Raw genomic sequence first — 15,024 nt, 5'->3', positions numbered from 1 at the left:
TCATGTCCGTCAGCTAATGATTACCGGAAGTCTTGCTGACGTCAACCTACTGGCCATGGTTACAATCTTGTTTCCCGATGCTGGATAGAGCCGGTAAGATACTCCGCGCTGGGAATCAACATCCTCTGATCCTATCATCGGTTACCTCCACCAATTCCTCCCAAAGTATGGTGGTGCATACCTCACTCCAGCATGACAAAATCTATTGTGATGTCGATATGCCACGCAGTCTCGATCTGGTGACGAGAGCTTAGAAGGTCGGCGATCGCGTCCCAAAAAAAGGATAGTCGACGGGAGATCGGGGAAAGTGACCTTCCCTTCTGACCTTCCCCTTAAGTAATACGCGAGATGCGACACCGCAAGGGCAAAAACATGCATGTAGCAGACACTTGAAAAGTGATTTGCCAAATGACAAAGTACTGAGGTTATCGTGTAAATTGTCAGGGATACACGAGTGATTGGCAGGTTATCCAAGAGCGACATGAGATGAAGATACCGCCCTCGCATCTACGAGAGACTCTGCATTCCATGTAAGTTACATCCCGAGGACTTCTGTCTCCATCAACACTGCGGGGAGCAGTTGAGGGAAGGAGTCGCCCCTATAAAGTACTTGACATTGAGCACTTGTTATAATTATCATCTGTATTTGACCTACCTGATTAGTACTTTCCCTGATTAGTGAACCATCAATGACACTCGTATACTTAAAACTGTGCAGGTCTGTACCTTGGAATCACGTCCACGACACGAGTTCCGTGACGGTTGTACCATGCATGCACTAGGAAATTGGCACCAGAGTGAGGCGAGTCTTTTTCCGAGCTCAAATCCGCAAAGAGTGTTTCACGGCACGCCAAAAGCTATGCTGACGATCAGTGAAGTCGGAGAATTGCGGCTATTGGCCTGTCATTGTCAACGTTTACGTTGTTTTACCGTTGATGTCATCATGTCATGCGGACCTAGAATCAATATCACAACGGCCACGTACAGGATGCACATTGATGAACGTTGAATACAATATCCGTTATCTCACATGATTAAGTTACGCCCAATGTTCCCGAAGTCTGATTAGATCAGACGGAAGCCTGGTCGACTTCGCGACTACATCGATCATGAATTCGTCACAGCTGGTGGAACGAACTTACGCCAGGATATGTCTTGGATTAAGTATTAGTGGCACCAACACATACGCAAGTCTTCGCGGATCATATGACGTGTCATGGAGTGGTCGGACACGTAAGAATTCGGCTCCCTTTCTCGTCGCTTCCGGGTATAAAGCGCAGCCAGTGTGGGGGCATTTAGACGGCGCTATGACCAGCGCCGTCCAGACTCCAGCGAGGCCGAGCGAAGGGTGTTCGCCACCCTCAATCGAGCATTAGAACGGTGAAAGAGTGTATTGGCTTTGGCATGATGATAAAAGAATGACGCCAGTCTGTGGTGCTGGATCCTCGAGGAGACCCTGAGGTTTATACAGTCTTGAAGGATGCCACCAACTTAATAGAGGTTAGCGATACGAGCTAACTCGTTGTTCGGACATGAAATGCACGATGATTTGTGTCCTCTGAGCTGCAACGCCTGGGCAGTACATACTCCTGCGACCGCCATCGTCGACTACCTGCCAAAGGAACGGATTGGATTGACCCGCCTCATCATGATGGCCCAGATTGGCCGAGAATCGAATGGGGCGGTATATCGTGAGAAGATCCACTATACGTAAAGAAAATGGAACATCGAAGCTCTTATGTTGTCATAGCCCATCCCATTCACGGTTGCAACGTTGCTCGCCTCCCTAAGCCCTTAAATTCAACGTTCTTTCATTACCCTCATTCAGCCTTTGCTCTTGTAACCCCCCATCTGCTAGCAAAAAAAACTTGTCTGTACTACATACTACGAACTCAATTCGAACCCCTTTCACGATGATGAACGCTTTCAAGACTCTTGTTTCTCTTGCTTTCCTTGTTTCTACGCATATCGCGCTCGTTCAAGCCGCTATCTATGTCAGTAGTCGCGCCATCTTTGACGTTGCACTTGAACTTTTGTTTCTGACATTTACTCGTCCAGGTGACTGACCCTGTACAATCAACCGTTTGTTCAGGTGGCCAGGGCTGCCAGGTAGAGTGGGTCGACGATGGTCAGAGCCCCCTCCTGGACTCCATTGGAGAATGTACTGTTGGCTTGTACAACGGCGAGATGGTAAAGAAGTTCACTGGTTTGCAGCCACAGTGGATTTGAGACTCATGACGCCGTGTTCTCTCACAGCTTCTCGCGCAGTCGCTTACATCCGTCAACGTTGCGACCACGAATTCCTTCTCGTTCACTGTACGTGTCCTTCATTTCAGATTTATTGCCCCTCTAATTACCGAGCGTAATTGTATAGCCTAACCCATCTGCCGGCGCCAACGGCGCATAGTGTGTCTAACTTCTTTGATATAAACACGAGTTACATCTAACGTGATCGACACAGCTACCTGGTATTCACTTCAAACGGCATCACCTACCAGGGCTGGTCTGGTACTTTCACGTAAGTAGCCTGTCCCTTTGTTCAATATACCACATTGCTGATAATTCGCCTCACAGCCTCAACGGTATGACGGGCACCACCGGTGGAAGTTCTGGCTCAGGTAATTCTACCTCAGCTGGGAGCTCTACCGTATCTGGAACTTCATCCTCTGTAGCTACATCCGGAACTTCAACCACTGTAGTCACTTCAACTTCTGTATTGAGTTCTGGGTCAGTCTCCGCTACCACCACCACTAGCAACGGTACAGTAACATCAACCGGAACTGACAGTGGTGTTAGTAGCCCCACCTCTACTATCACTGACACTAGTACTACCGCTACCACACTCACTACGCCCACCTCCTCTGGCACACTCACCAGCAGCACTGCCACCGCTCCCACTTCTGTCACGACCACCCACACTACCACTACCTCAAGCGCGACGACCACCCCATCATCCGGTGCTGTCATCCGTGCCGGTGCCTCAAACTCGCTGGCTGGTGGTCTTATTCTCGCCTTAGCTGGTGCTATTGTATTCTAGGTTGTTGGTGGTTTAGAGTGTTGGGTCTGCGATACCTTTAATTTTCTCTTTGAATACCCTCGCAGAGACATTGCAGAGACTTTTTGATTGCGATACCGAGCGTTTTCCTCGTATTATTTTTGTTGTAGACTTACCAGTTGATTATGTAATCAACTGGCTGAGATCATCATTATCGTTGTCAGATTCAGTTGATGCCCCCTCAGTATCCCATCTTCCAGCGGCCATCACAATGTCGAAAAGATCATTTGTTTCAGACTCAGACTCAGCACGAGGTTTCCATCTTCAGGCGCGTCCGCAGGCATCCTGAATGTCCGCCCAACACCCACATCTGCAAAACCACTGAAATGAGCGCTTACGACTTCAGTAGCGCACTCATGCGATTAGTGGAGATGCTGAACATATAACCAAAAATGTGTGCTTACGAACGCAAACCTGAACTAAACCAAAAGCGAACTGCTCAAAAGCACTTCGAGAGTTCGCTCTGGACTCAAAAGTAGACTCACACCGACCACATTAGCATGCTACATCGATGATGGAAACTTATATGTCTCCTCTCCATCCTTGGAGAACAATGTCGCAATACTCCGGGAGGAGTTCATTTTTGTGAACAATTGGCTTCGCGAAGCTGGACTGATGGCGGAAATTGACAAATCTGAGCTCATCCATTTCACATGGCGTCGTGCACCGGATCGACCACCTATCCTGCTGCCTAGTGACGAAGGACAGGTGACAATTAACCCCCGTGACTGTATCAAATGGCTTGGTATATATTTCGACTCTAAACTCTCTTTTCGCAGGAATGTATGTGAACTGGCAGGCAAAGCGGAAAATATCGCCCAAGGACTACAAATGCTTGCAAATACGGTAAGAGGTCTCTCGCAATCACTATTGAGAACTGTATACTCGGCTTGTGTCCGCAGTGTAATGACATACGCAAGCCCCGTTTGGTGGACGGGCGTGAAAACCCATGCAAACATGCTTACCCGCGTCCAAAACAAATCCCTTAGACATATCTGTGCCGCTTTCCGAACCACCCCAATAAAGGCCCTAGAAATAGAGACATCAATCCCCCCCATCAACCTCTTCCTCGAACACGCAAACGATAACGCCGCCACTCGACTACTCAAACTCCCCTCGTTCAACCCAATCCTACAGAGACTTGATCAACCCTGGCGACAATTTAACCTCGCTGACCCCCCACCCGCTCTTCCCACCGACAAATACCGTCCTCGCAGCCGCAAACCACCAAAATCGACCAGACTCACCCGTCTGTCAAAACGAGCATCCCCGAACGCGGAACGCATCAACATATTTGCGCTGCCACCTTGGGCAAACACGAAGGAAACGTACCGCGGCCGCCTAACGATCTCGGACAAGCAAAGAGGAGGCAAGAAAGAAGCCGCCAAAGCGCACATACAAACCGCTCGTAATCTACGAACGGAGGACACGCACCTTCTCGTTTACTCAGACGGATCGAAACAATCAGTCAGAGAGGAGGAAAGAGCTGGAGCAGGATGGGCCGGCTATCACAGAGGAAGAGAAGTCTTCTGGGGTCAGGAAGGAATGGGTCCCAAAGCAGAGGTGTATGATGCAGAGATGGTAGCGCTCCTTCGAGCAATATCGCGAGCTATCAGCTTCGCGCAAAATTCCCAGGTGACCCATTTACATTTCTACGTCGATAACAACTCTGTGGTGCAGGCTGCATATGCAGCTGCACCCGGACCCTCACAATACATTGCATTACAGATCAGACGCTCGATCGAAGACTACCTAACCACATCCCCCCTCCATCATGTCCAAATTGCATGGATCCCAGGACATCACAACATCATCGGCAACGAACGTGCCGACGAGCTTGCAAAAGAAGCCACTGGACGTAACGACTCGTACCACTCGACCTATGCAAATGCGCGCCGAAGAAACAAGGAAGGGATCTTGCAGAAATGGACAGAGAGTTGGAATAGAGACGTGGCAGCACAGACTGGACGCTTCGCTCTCGCAAATCGACTCCCACCAACGCTCAAACCCCGCCAACATTTCACTCACACTCCTCGAGAAGTATACGGCCGTCTTATACAATGCCGCACAGGACACGGATTCATGGGAGAATACTACGCTGCATTCGTTCCAACCGAACCCACCCTCTGCCCATGTGGAGAACCACGTCAAACACGAGAACATATCATACGTGACTGCCCACTATTTGCGCGACAACGCATCCATCTGCGTGAGGTATCACACAACATCATACTCAACGAAATTTTGGGTACGGAGAAGGGCATAAAGGCACTAGCGAAGTTTATTCAAGAATCCAGCGCATTCAAGAAGGTCGCACTGGAACGAGAAGGAGACTGGGAAGAAAGGAGAGGGACAGAAGCCTGAGTAAGGGCAAAGAAGGAAGTGACGAGGGAAGGAGGAGACGAGGAGAGATCAGAAGGAGGAGGAAGGAGAGAAAGTGTATCATATTATACTAAGCCTGGACACCAAACGAGCCCACACGCACACCAAAACTCATCAAACGCGGACCGCTTGGCTATTCGTACTATACCTACATCCCTCACCCTGTTACAACACTCCCCAGCACAGCCCTAACAGGGCACCGCGTCTTAACAGCTCACTTTGTTTGTTGCGGTATATAAATATAGAATTTCTCTCTCTCTCTCAAAAGTAGACTCAGCCAAATTGCAGCTGCTCCCCAATGGAGAGAATGCGGGGGACATGGATGAAACTCGACGCATGCGACGTCAGGTTTAAGTATCAAGAATGAGTTTGCATCTGCCATCATTTCATAGGCAAGAAAGTGATCGGCCACCAAAATTTTACATGCTGGCCACCCACGACGACCATAGTTGATAGCGACGCGCAGCATGGAACAGTGCTTATTATTGTGTACTGACTCCGGTATAATGACAATGTCGTCGCAGAATGTACTCATCAAATGGTGTCCTGTCAACAATCATTAATCATTAATCATGCTTAATCAAGCTTGAGTTCATTTTCGAGAAACCAAGTTTGTCCCTACTTCTGGTCATAACGAAAAGGACATTACAGACGTGTAACACACTACACAAACGTTTGTACGATAGCAACGGCCTAATTCGAGGCTGCTCGGCTGTGACTTCCTTAGGTGTTCCACAACTTCATACCACCGATTTGAACGTGTGCATCGGTACGGGTGGCAAAAGGATGCAACAAGTACGATCTTGATTTCTCTGCCAGGAAATATCGTTGCGAGAAATTTCGCCACTGCTTTTGGATTGGTGGGGGATGAATCCGCATGCACTGATATTCGCATGCAGGTGGAACGCGTGGGGCGCGAAGACAAAATAGTAAGTGTTTCGTCATCGAGCACTGGTATCTCTGTCGTATCCAACAGGATACCAAGCTGAAGACGCGATAATTTTGGACAATGCCTTGCGAAGGTGACCAGACTGCCGAGATCTACAGTAGCTATCACTGGACGGACCTGAAGAGGCGTTACGACGATCCCATGGCCAGAAACTACAGCCACATGGCTTCTCGGTGCGGCGGTAGGTCTGGAGTAGAATTCGACCAGGTCGGGCCAACTGGTCGCAAGTTTTTTGTATAGAGTATTGTTCAGTGGTATCACGAGGTCATCCAGTATAACGTGCTGTAAGTGGGAGAAGACGAGAAGGTCTTCTATGGAAAGAAAGTATGGGTGACTAGGACTGTGGGGCCCGTCAAGCCCTAGACACACTCCTGTTTTTTTGATGGTAATGGTCCTCAGGGATGATTCCCATCCGCTCTTCGACAAGATCAGGGCCATAAGTGTAGGCACGGTGTGTTTGTCGGATGTGTAGGGGAAGGTCAAAGAAATGCTGTCCAGCGTACTCGAATGAATAACTTCTATGAGTGACGTCATGAAACATATATCACTTGCGATTGTTAGACATCGCAAGGATGGAAAGAGTCGATGGCGTGCTAAGCGCTCAGGCTGGTTGCCAGCTGATGAGTCGCGGTCCACGACAAAGTCGAGGGTGTGGAGCACTGTCGCCTGCAATGCTGTCAAAAAACCAACAGCAAAAATCGTATCGCTTGACAATTTCAGTCTCTGTAAACGAGGGAACTTGATCTGAAGGCCAGCGAAGCCAAGACCCTCTGAAACCTGCCCGCTGATACTAAGATCCAGATGTTCTAAGTTGCGGAACAAGCACAGAGGGGCAATTGCCCCAGAGTAGAGCGTGTGCTCATAGCGGCGAAAAACGAAGACTACGAGATGGTGTTAACCAATGCATGTCTTCTCGATCATGCCTTACCTCTCATTCTTATTGTCCTGAGCTGAGGAAGGTCATTAACCAGACTTGAGAGTAATGGCCAGCCGTCTACTTTGTCGTCGAACGTGGGATAGAATTCGAGGCTCGTAAGGTTACTACGGGATAATGGCGCCAACGAAATCCCCGCGCCATTTATTTCGTTTATTTCGCTGAAATAGGACATGTGAGTGAGACGGGGTAGAAAAAACTCTATAGGGTATGCCAAAAGAAGCCAATTGATGATATAGCATGAGATCGAAAATCGTTCGGGAAGAGGCCATCGACATTCGGTTACAGGTGAACCTATCCTCTTGATCCGTCGAGCATATGGAGGCATGTGCAATAGATCCGAGGGCAAAGGATCTTGAATCAGGTGCTGGAATCATTTGTGAGGAAGATCCATGTCACCAAGGAATATACGTACAATGCTCGGAGGCTGTTTGAATAATTCTGGTTCTTCACGAACTGCAATATTCCACTCCTCGTCCTCCGAATCGGGTTCAAGATCATTATTCTGAGCTTGAACGACGGACGGCGGCATGCACATCAACAATGGTCCGAAGCACATTTGAGTATCCCATAGCACGTCGAGCGCCGGACCGCTCAACGCATGACACGTTACAGCGACTGCTACGAGATCCCGCAGACGAAGTAGGTTGGGCTCATCACAGTCTTCGGGTCCCGAAAGAAAAGGATTTAGGAACTCGAAAATATTGCATGCAATTTCGGGGAGAAATAAAGCGTGATGCATGGCACGATCTGCGAGCGTCTTGACTTTGTGCGATGATACTTATCGAAGGTACAGTACAAGGCTGCAAGTTGCAAGTAAGCTTTGAACCTGAGTGTGGGAATAAATTGCCACATAAGCCCAGATGATGGTCTTGAGCGAGGCCTCGCATGTAGATTGGCAAGCGCGATGTCCGTTGCAGAACCTAAACGCTATCAAGCTAAGCAGAAGCAGAAAGATCCGAGGCCACAGGCCCCAGCAAATGCAACTGAACGCCTGAAAACCGTCGTGCGTCGCCTGCCTCCCAATCTCCCCGAGGAGATATTCTGGCAGAGCGTTCAACCATGGGTCACTGATGACTCTGTCACTTGGAAGGTCTATCATTCCGGGAAGCTGCGCAAGAGGTGTGTTATAATACTGTACGCGCTCGTGCGGTGTGACTCAATGTCGCGGTGTGCTGGCAGGACGAATCAGGAGAATATCCCCTCACGAGCGTATATCGCATTCAAGAATGAAGAGGTGCTCGCGACGTTCGGACGTGAATACGATGGTCATCTCTTCAGGGATAAGGCAGGTTTGTGATAATTGAGTGCGACTACGCCGTTGCAGTCGAGTGATCTTTGCTGCAGGCAATGAATCCCAGGCAGTAGTGGAATACGCTCCGTTCCAGAAGATACCCTCCGAGAAGAGAAAGGCCGATGCGAGGAACGCAACGATCGATAAAGGTGCGGTTAGATCAGCGTTCAAATTCTCATGTGCTCAAATGGCCTATAGACGAAGATTATATTTCTTTCCTTGAAACGCTCAAGAACGCTGAGAAGGCCGAGCATGTTTCCCTTGAAACATTAAGTGTGTATTGCGTGATGTATAGTACCAATATTTCTGACGTCAGTACTGCTTATGTGCAGTTGCAGCATCTCAACCACCTGCTCCGCCAACAACTACGCCTCTCCTTGAAGCGCTCAAGGCAGAGAAGTCAGCTCAGAAAGATAAGGAAGCTATCCTCCGTAACCATGCACACTACAAGGACCTCGCCCTCGCATCTTCTGTCAAGAAAGAGGAAGTCAAGAAGAAAGCTCCCGTCCCCACTCCAGCACCGCAGAAACAGCCCGAAGTCAAACCTGCTCCTCTCAGCCGCAAGGCAAAGAAGGCCGCAGCCGCAGCCGCAGCTGTACAGAAAACCGCCCCTCCTGCTCAGACCGCACAAACAATTTCTTCCGCTGCGAAGGGCGTCTCTGCAGGGAACGCTAACTTGCCAGCCAAGCCTCCCCCACAAACACCTGCTACTCAAGCAAATTCTCGGCAGCGCCGCCCCTCGCAGAGTCGCCAGCAGCAGGCGCCTAAACTTCCCGTTGCACCACTCCCTCCCAAACCAGCGACACAACCTACTCCTTCTGCCGGTGCAGAGGTCGCGCCAACCGCGTCATCCTCAGGTCGCAGAGGGCGTCCAGTCGTCGGTATGGGACGGCACTTTGAGGCTGCCTTGAATGGCGCGGTTGGCCCCAGCGGGGGAAAGAAACGCGAGAAGGATACACAGTCAGGTCCCGCAAGTGAGGGTGTGCAAAAAGACGTTCCGGCGAAATCTAAGGATACCTCTGCGCTGTCTTCTCCCAGCCCCGGTATTTCGAGTATTCTGCAGCGCGGGGATGGACACACTCCTGGGAGTCCTATGATTCTACAGCGTCCTCAGACTGCTCGTGTTGCCGAAGGCCCTGCTGCTGAGTCACACCTTGGTAGAGGGGGGCCGCCGAAGAGAGGTCGTGGCAGAGGTAGGGGAGCTCCTCGTGGTGGCTAGGTGCAACGCTGGTATGCAGGCCCATTTTTACCCGCTATATATAACGCCAGTGCGAGGCTAGCGGTGATTTCAGTTGCGGTGCATGGTTTGCTTGGCTTATTTGCAGCACAGTAGTCACTTGGGAGCAGACCAGGCCTTCGATTTCAAAGGACTGTCGGTCGGTCATGTTCACTTCGTGCCAGCTGAGATCGAGCTTGCAGCATGACTGATACGTGTGCGCATCCCTTGAAGTAGAATTTGCGTGTAATCAGACCCAGTATCCCATGTATATCGTGTTTGCCAGTCGTTTTTGTACACGCATGCAGAGGAATTAGCAATCGAAATTAGTGTTCCGTTCCCGTTATAAGAATATTGAGTAGATTCTACTGGCATGCTATATTCACAGTCAAGGGTACGTCATCAATGATCAGAGTAAGCGAGTCCATCTCTATCCAAATGATGCCATCAAACATCGAACGAAAATAATCCAAAGATGTGAATGCGAGGCAAAATTACAGAAGGACGGCCCCAAGGAGAGATGCAGCAGCGCCAACAAAGCACGTGATACCGGTAACACCAACTTTGCCAGCGGCGCCGGTCTTGGTAGCGCTAGCAGAAGCAGAAGCAGTGGTTTTTGAGCTGGAGCTGGAGGTAGAGCTGGTCATTGTGGCCGAGCTCTTCGCGGTTGACGAAGTGACGCCACCAGTTGCGCTAGACGTTGCGCCGATAGGTGCTGTCGATTGACCGTTAATTTCAGCCTGAACGGTAGAGTTGAAAGTTCCGGTCATGCCAGCCATCCTGCGAATCAGACGGTGAGCGATCATCGATTTGGACGAAATATAAGAATCTCTCACGTGAATTTAGCGGAGAAGGCTTCAGCAGGGAATTGAGGGCTAGTAGCATCTTTCAGGTTGATTGACGTAAAGCGGACGAAACTGTAATGAAAAAATCAATCAACCTCGTAATGAACAAGGGAAGGACGGGTCACTCACTATTCATTACTGTTGGGGCCAATGGTGCCATCTGGGGTGAAAACGATGGACGAAGTAGTCGAAACATCGACGCTGGCAGAGATGGTTTGCAGCAACGTCTGGTAAAATTAAGACGATTATTTTATTTAATTCAAAATGATAACTGACCTGTACGTTGGCATTACCGGTGTAGATACCAACGAGAGCAGCACCAAAAGAGGTTAGGTTTGGGGTCAAGCCATCGTCTTGCCAGGCGACAGTCGCCTGCTGGCCAGCAGTAAACGTGGTAGAGGCAACGGGGCTAGTGATCTTCGCAACCAGGTAAATCATGTCAATTCAACGACAACATTCATACGTCTGATAGTTACGCACGAAGACGTTGGCGAGCGCGGAGGCTGCGAGAGCGAGAGAAATGGCGGCCTTGCTGAACATTGCTTTCTACTGTAGAGAAGGAGGGGGATTTAAGCGAATGTGGGGTGCTTGTGAAAAGCAGGGTATGTGCAGACGATACTTAAAGTTGGAAACGAAAGAGAGAGGTGAGCAAAGCCGACGGGAAGAGCAGTCAACGGAGTTCGAACTTTTGAGACCTTGGGAGGAAAAATTATCAGAACAAATCGCCTGAGGCAGCAACCGCCGCCTATATTGTACCGAATATCGGGCCCCTGAGGCTGTGCCTGGCTGGTGTACTCGAATACTTTGCATGGCAAAATCACATCAGCCAACAATAGGTGATAAATAACAGTACTCATCCATACTGCCGCATCAGACTCATAATTAAGAGGCTACACGGAAAGACGTGCAGTCGGGATAATCTCGGGTTGGAATAAACTCTACGAGCCTCTACGGCTCACGAATTACACTTGGCAGAATCAGCGATTAAATTAGAAATCTGCGTGTTGCAAACCACCAACTTTGCACGATCTGACGCGACGGTCGCGACGCCAACGTAGGCCGGGAACCATAGTATGTGAGCGTCCATAGTAACATATTACTTGTGTATGGGATGCTAGTATGTGGACAACATATTATAGCCTCCCATGGCGGACCATTCAGGTTCCAAGTTGGCTGCCACTTCTTGTAGATCCACGATGAGCTGAAGCATTTCGCTGGCCCATCTGGGTCTGAGCAGTTCCGTGGCATTCAATGTATACGTCTTCAATTGCGGCATTGTGAGGTGATGATCGATGATAAGAGCGATGCCGGCTGATGCCGGGCATTATGTGCGTTGGTGCCTGATTTATGTGTTGTCTCAATCTGACATTCTCTGACATCTCGCAATAAATTGTTAACTCGTTGTATCGATTCTCACATCAACAACAATATGCTATATGTACAAATATCGGAACCTACACATTAGTACCCACTTGGTCATTCCGGAGAATCGAAAACGGTCCGCATGACATGGTCTGCTTTTCTCCCAGTGTGTTTGATGAATCCGAGATAATCTAGCTCCTGAAGGGCACGGATGAATCGCGCTTGCACTTCCATGTGCCATTCCTCCTCATCTGCTCCCACATCCTCATCAGCAGCCTCATTCTCCACCTGCTTTTGTTTTCCTCTCTTCCTTGACGGCGTCCCAGAGTTTCCACGCGCACCGTCAGGAATACGATTGTTTCCCAAGCGCCGTTTCCGGGCTTCTAAGACGACTGCAAACGACTCGAACCAGTCATAGACGTTGATCATCTTCGCACTTTCTAGGTAGCCCTTGAATAAGATGCTTATGTCGGGCAGGTCGTCATCCTCGTCATCCTCAATCTGTCGTCCGGGGGACACATAGTCCTGGGGATGGATCAATCCTGCGAGGATGGAAGCGCGAGGTGATGGATTGATCAGCTGGGTAGAAAAGGGGGGAGCGAATTAGCTTGCGTCCAATTAATTACATAGACGTGTAGTCGTTAAGTACCTCAGACGGAAACGGCGTTGAGCCGGTGTACCAGATATCCCACAATGGACTGTCTTCTAGGGCGACTATGCGTAACCTGATCATAGGCTTTAAATCAATCAACCGCAATGATAGCCGCAGTGCGTACTTGAAATACTCTGATAACCAATTCCCGAGCGGAACTGATATATCCTGGGCGCTTGCATCTCGATCGAGCATCTTATATGCCGTATCTACGCGTGAGATCACTTCGTCTTCCTCTGCTCTTACGTCCTCGGGAACATCCTCGAAAAAATCGCGTACAGCCCGCACAAAGTCCTCGAGTTGTGCTGCAGGTAGTTTCCTGCAGAGAGCAGCAACGCCTCAATCAACTGTTCCCGTCAACAGTGCATTCAAAACTCACACACCTGACCATAGAACACAAATAGCCGTATACGCTGCCCAGACGTCCACGCAACGCCAAACATATTAAATCAGGCACCGTTTGGTCACCTTGAGCGGTTTTGTACCCATGCGCCAACATAAATTGACGGACACGGAGCACAAGTCGAACCGCCACACGGAGCAGCTTCACGCGCATTCGGAAAGTATCGCGTGCAGTCTCCGCTAAAGATAGGAGTGACTCGACAGTGGCGCTTCGCCAGCGAGTAGCATGCTCTACAGGTGTAATGAGCGTCGAATCGTGCACCCGAGCGAATAGGGCGTCGAGGAAGGGGAAGGCATCGGGTGTGAGGAGCGCTTTGGCAGCATCTTTGGATCGTCCTAGCGATTCAGCAAGGGCGAGGACACTGAGAGGTTCTTCAAAGTGTTTTATGTGAGCGAGCTAAGATTAATCGTGTTAATTTTGGACGATCGACAGGAAGAGTCAGCATACTTGAAGTATGGATAATAGACCGTCAAACGATGAGCTGTGACGAGTAAAAAATTCGACTGCAAAGTCAATAGTTGTCGGACCCATCATCACCTCTGGCTCAAACATAGGATCAAAAAATGTCTGGGAAGATTCCGTCAGTGCTTAATGATGACATCGAGACTCAACATACTTCCAATAAAATGTCGTGCAGAGACTGCTCAACTGGCGGGAAAGGGCAGTTTCTCACTCGCAGCAACGACAACATAGAGCGGGGGTATGTTGCATGAATGTATGATGGGGAAGGGGGCGAAGACAGCGCGAGGATAAATACGAGTGGTAAACGCGGAATGTATGAGCTAAGGAATATTCAATAAGAGGACAAGCATCAACAAGGGCGGTCTGACCTGCAGACTTCAAATATGTCTTGAACCACCTGAGGCTCTAGTTGTTCGAAGTCATGCATTATAACTACCAGACGTGTTCTTTCATGACGATCATCTTTTAATTCACTCAGCGAACAGCAGGAAAGGAATGATCGAAGCCCTTACCTCGCGCATCACATATGGCCCGATACCATGCCTCAAGGAGAGCAATATCATATGCTGCTAGGGAGGTGGTTGGCTTGCGTTTTACGTCTAAAGACATTAAAGTATTAGTAGACTAGATAGATAGTCAAAGAGGCGTGCGCAAGCACCTTGTCCTCCTGTCGGAGATCGGGATACAAAACCTGAGACAACTGTCTTCATCGCTCCTGTAATATTTGGGCAATCGCTTGGAAAAACGTGTGTCACGAAGTGATCATTTGAGTCCTCGAAAAGCTCGTCGGTACTTTCCTGTAGTCGGTATGAAATCTCGTCGAAGAGAGAAGATGATGTGCTGGATGCTGTCAGAATAAGGATCGGAAGGCAGTATTTTAGCTCGAGCAAGACAACGGACATGTGACAGATATGACTGGCAGCTCGGGGTACGGTAATCCCGGAAGCTCGTCCGTATAGGACTTTTTGACTTGATCGACGATACTCTCCACGACCGGCGCGTGCAGTGAGTGGATGAGTTCCTAGTTATGTGAGACTCCCGAAAGGACAAAAGAGTGAACCACACACTTGCATCCTCTTCAAACATTTGTCCCAGGCCGTTCTGCATGCTTGAAAGCGAAGCTGACATCCTTGGGGAAAATCTCGCTCGGGAAACAGGGACGGCGGTGCTGTATCGCTGTCCACATCATCTGAGCCATCTATTTCAGCTGTATTTTACGGATGGAATATAGATTTATGCTACCAGAATCATTGAAGGGGATGTAGACTGTAGTCTAACAACCAAAATCAGTAGACACTTCAATGCACATTTGTGCAGAACTGACCTGGGTGACATCTTCTAGATCTGTGTCGACTGCCATGAACTGAAACGATTTTGTTGTAGAAACAATAAGCAGGAGGGTAAGTCTAGTTGTGGACGGGCTTTGACCTGCCCTGAAGAAGACACAATTGACGCGACGCGACGCGTCTG

At 49.4% G+C, this 15,024-nt stretch overlaps 5 protein-coding genes across 5 annotated transcripts; 2 read left to right on the top strand and 3 right to left on the bottom strand.

Moving 5' to 3' along the window:
• The first annotated feature begins 1,746 nt into the window (after positions 1–1,746).
• Positions 1,747–3,511, top strand: EDB91DRAFT_1132823 (uncharacterized protein). The gene is made up of 8 exons (XM_041318705.1): positions 1,747–1,994; positions 2,059–2,190; positions 2,257–2,316; positions 2,375–2,406; positions 2,462–2,518; positions 2,575–2,618; positions 2,673–2,727; positions 2,797–3,511. The coding sequence occupies exons 1-8, from the start codon at positions 1,914–1,916 to the stop codon at positions 3,035–3,037; spliced, it is 702 nt and encodes a 233-aa protein (XP_041177308.1). The 5' UTR covers positions 1,747–1,913; the 3' UTR covers positions 3,038–3,511.
• A 2,423-nt stretch (positions 3,512–5,934) lies between these two features.
• On the bottom strand, positions 5,935–8,116 carry EDB91DRAFT_352723 (uncharacterized protein). Its single transcript, XM_041326974.1, has 3 exons — positions 7,736–8,116; positions 7,315–7,687; positions 5,935–7,267 (listed from the first exon to the last, which is right to left on the bottom strand). Exons 1-3 carry the CDS (start codon positions 8,060–8,062, stop codon positions 6,066–6,068), a joined length of 1,902 nt encoding a protein of 633 aa, XP_041177307.1. The 5' UTR covers positions 8,063–8,116; the 3' UTR covers positions 5,935–6,065.
• Positions 8,117–8,209: 93 nt separating this feature from the next.
• On the top strand, positions 8,210–10,153 carry EDB91DRAFT_1336531 (Smg-4/UPF3 family-domain-containing protein). Its single transcript, XM_041325538.1, has 5 exons — positions 8,210–8,442; positions 8,503–8,612; positions 8,668–8,763; positions 8,813–8,887; positions 8,947–10,153. The coding sequence occupies exons 1-5, from the start codon at positions 8,228–8,230 to the stop codon at positions 9,831–9,833; spliced, it is 1,383 nt and encodes a 460-aa protein (XP_041177306.1). The 5' UTR covers positions 8,210–8,227; the 3' UTR covers positions 9,834–10,153.
• EDB91DRAFT_352657 (uncharacterized protein) lies at positions 9,925–11,426 on the bottom strand. Its single transcript, XM_041326973.1, has 5 exons — positions 11,156–11,426; positions 10,952–11,092; positions 10,805–10,902; positions 10,667–10,747; positions 9,925–10,610 (listed from the first exon to the last, which is right to left on the bottom strand). The coding sequence occupies exons 1-5, from the start codon at positions 11,213–11,215 to the stop codon at positions 10,325–10,327; spliced, it is 666 nt and encodes a 221-aa protein (XP_041177305.1). The 5' UTR covers positions 11,216–11,426; the 3' UTR covers positions 9,925–10,324.
• Positions 11,427–12,046: 620 nt separating this feature from the next.
• Positions 12,047–14,982, bottom strand: EDB91DRAFT_1132803 (origin recognition complex subunit 3 N-terminus-domain-containing protein). The gene is made up of 13 exons (XM_041318704.1): positions 14,879–14,982; positions 14,797–14,827; positions 14,622–14,743; positions 14,455–14,575; positions 14,213–14,401; positions 14,067–14,153; positions 13,923–14,016; positions 13,709–13,874; positions 13,540–13,659; positions 13,073–13,488; positions 12,814–13,008; positions 12,687–12,762; positions 12,047–12,616 (listed from the first exon to the last, which is right to left on the bottom strand). The coding sequence occupies exons 1-13, from the start codon at positions 14,912–14,914 to the stop codon at positions 12,152–12,154; spliced, it is 2,118 nt and encodes a 705-aa protein (XP_041177304.1). The 5' UTR covers positions 14,915–14,982; the 3' UTR covers positions 12,047–12,151.
• Between the last annotated feature and the right edge of the window lie 42 nt (positions 14,983–15,024).

Source organism: Suillus paluster (genome assembly GCF_016628075.1).
Source record: "Suillus paluster strain FC165 chromosome Unknown EDB91scaffold_25, whole genome shotgun sequence".
In the NCBI taxonomy this organism is placed as follows: Eukaryota; Fungi; Basidiomycota; class Agaricomycetes; order Boletales; family Suillaceae; genus Suillus; species Suillus paluster.
The sequence above is the reverse complement of the archived record's forward strand: the minus strand, read 5'-3'. Positions and strand labels throughout refer to the sequence as shown.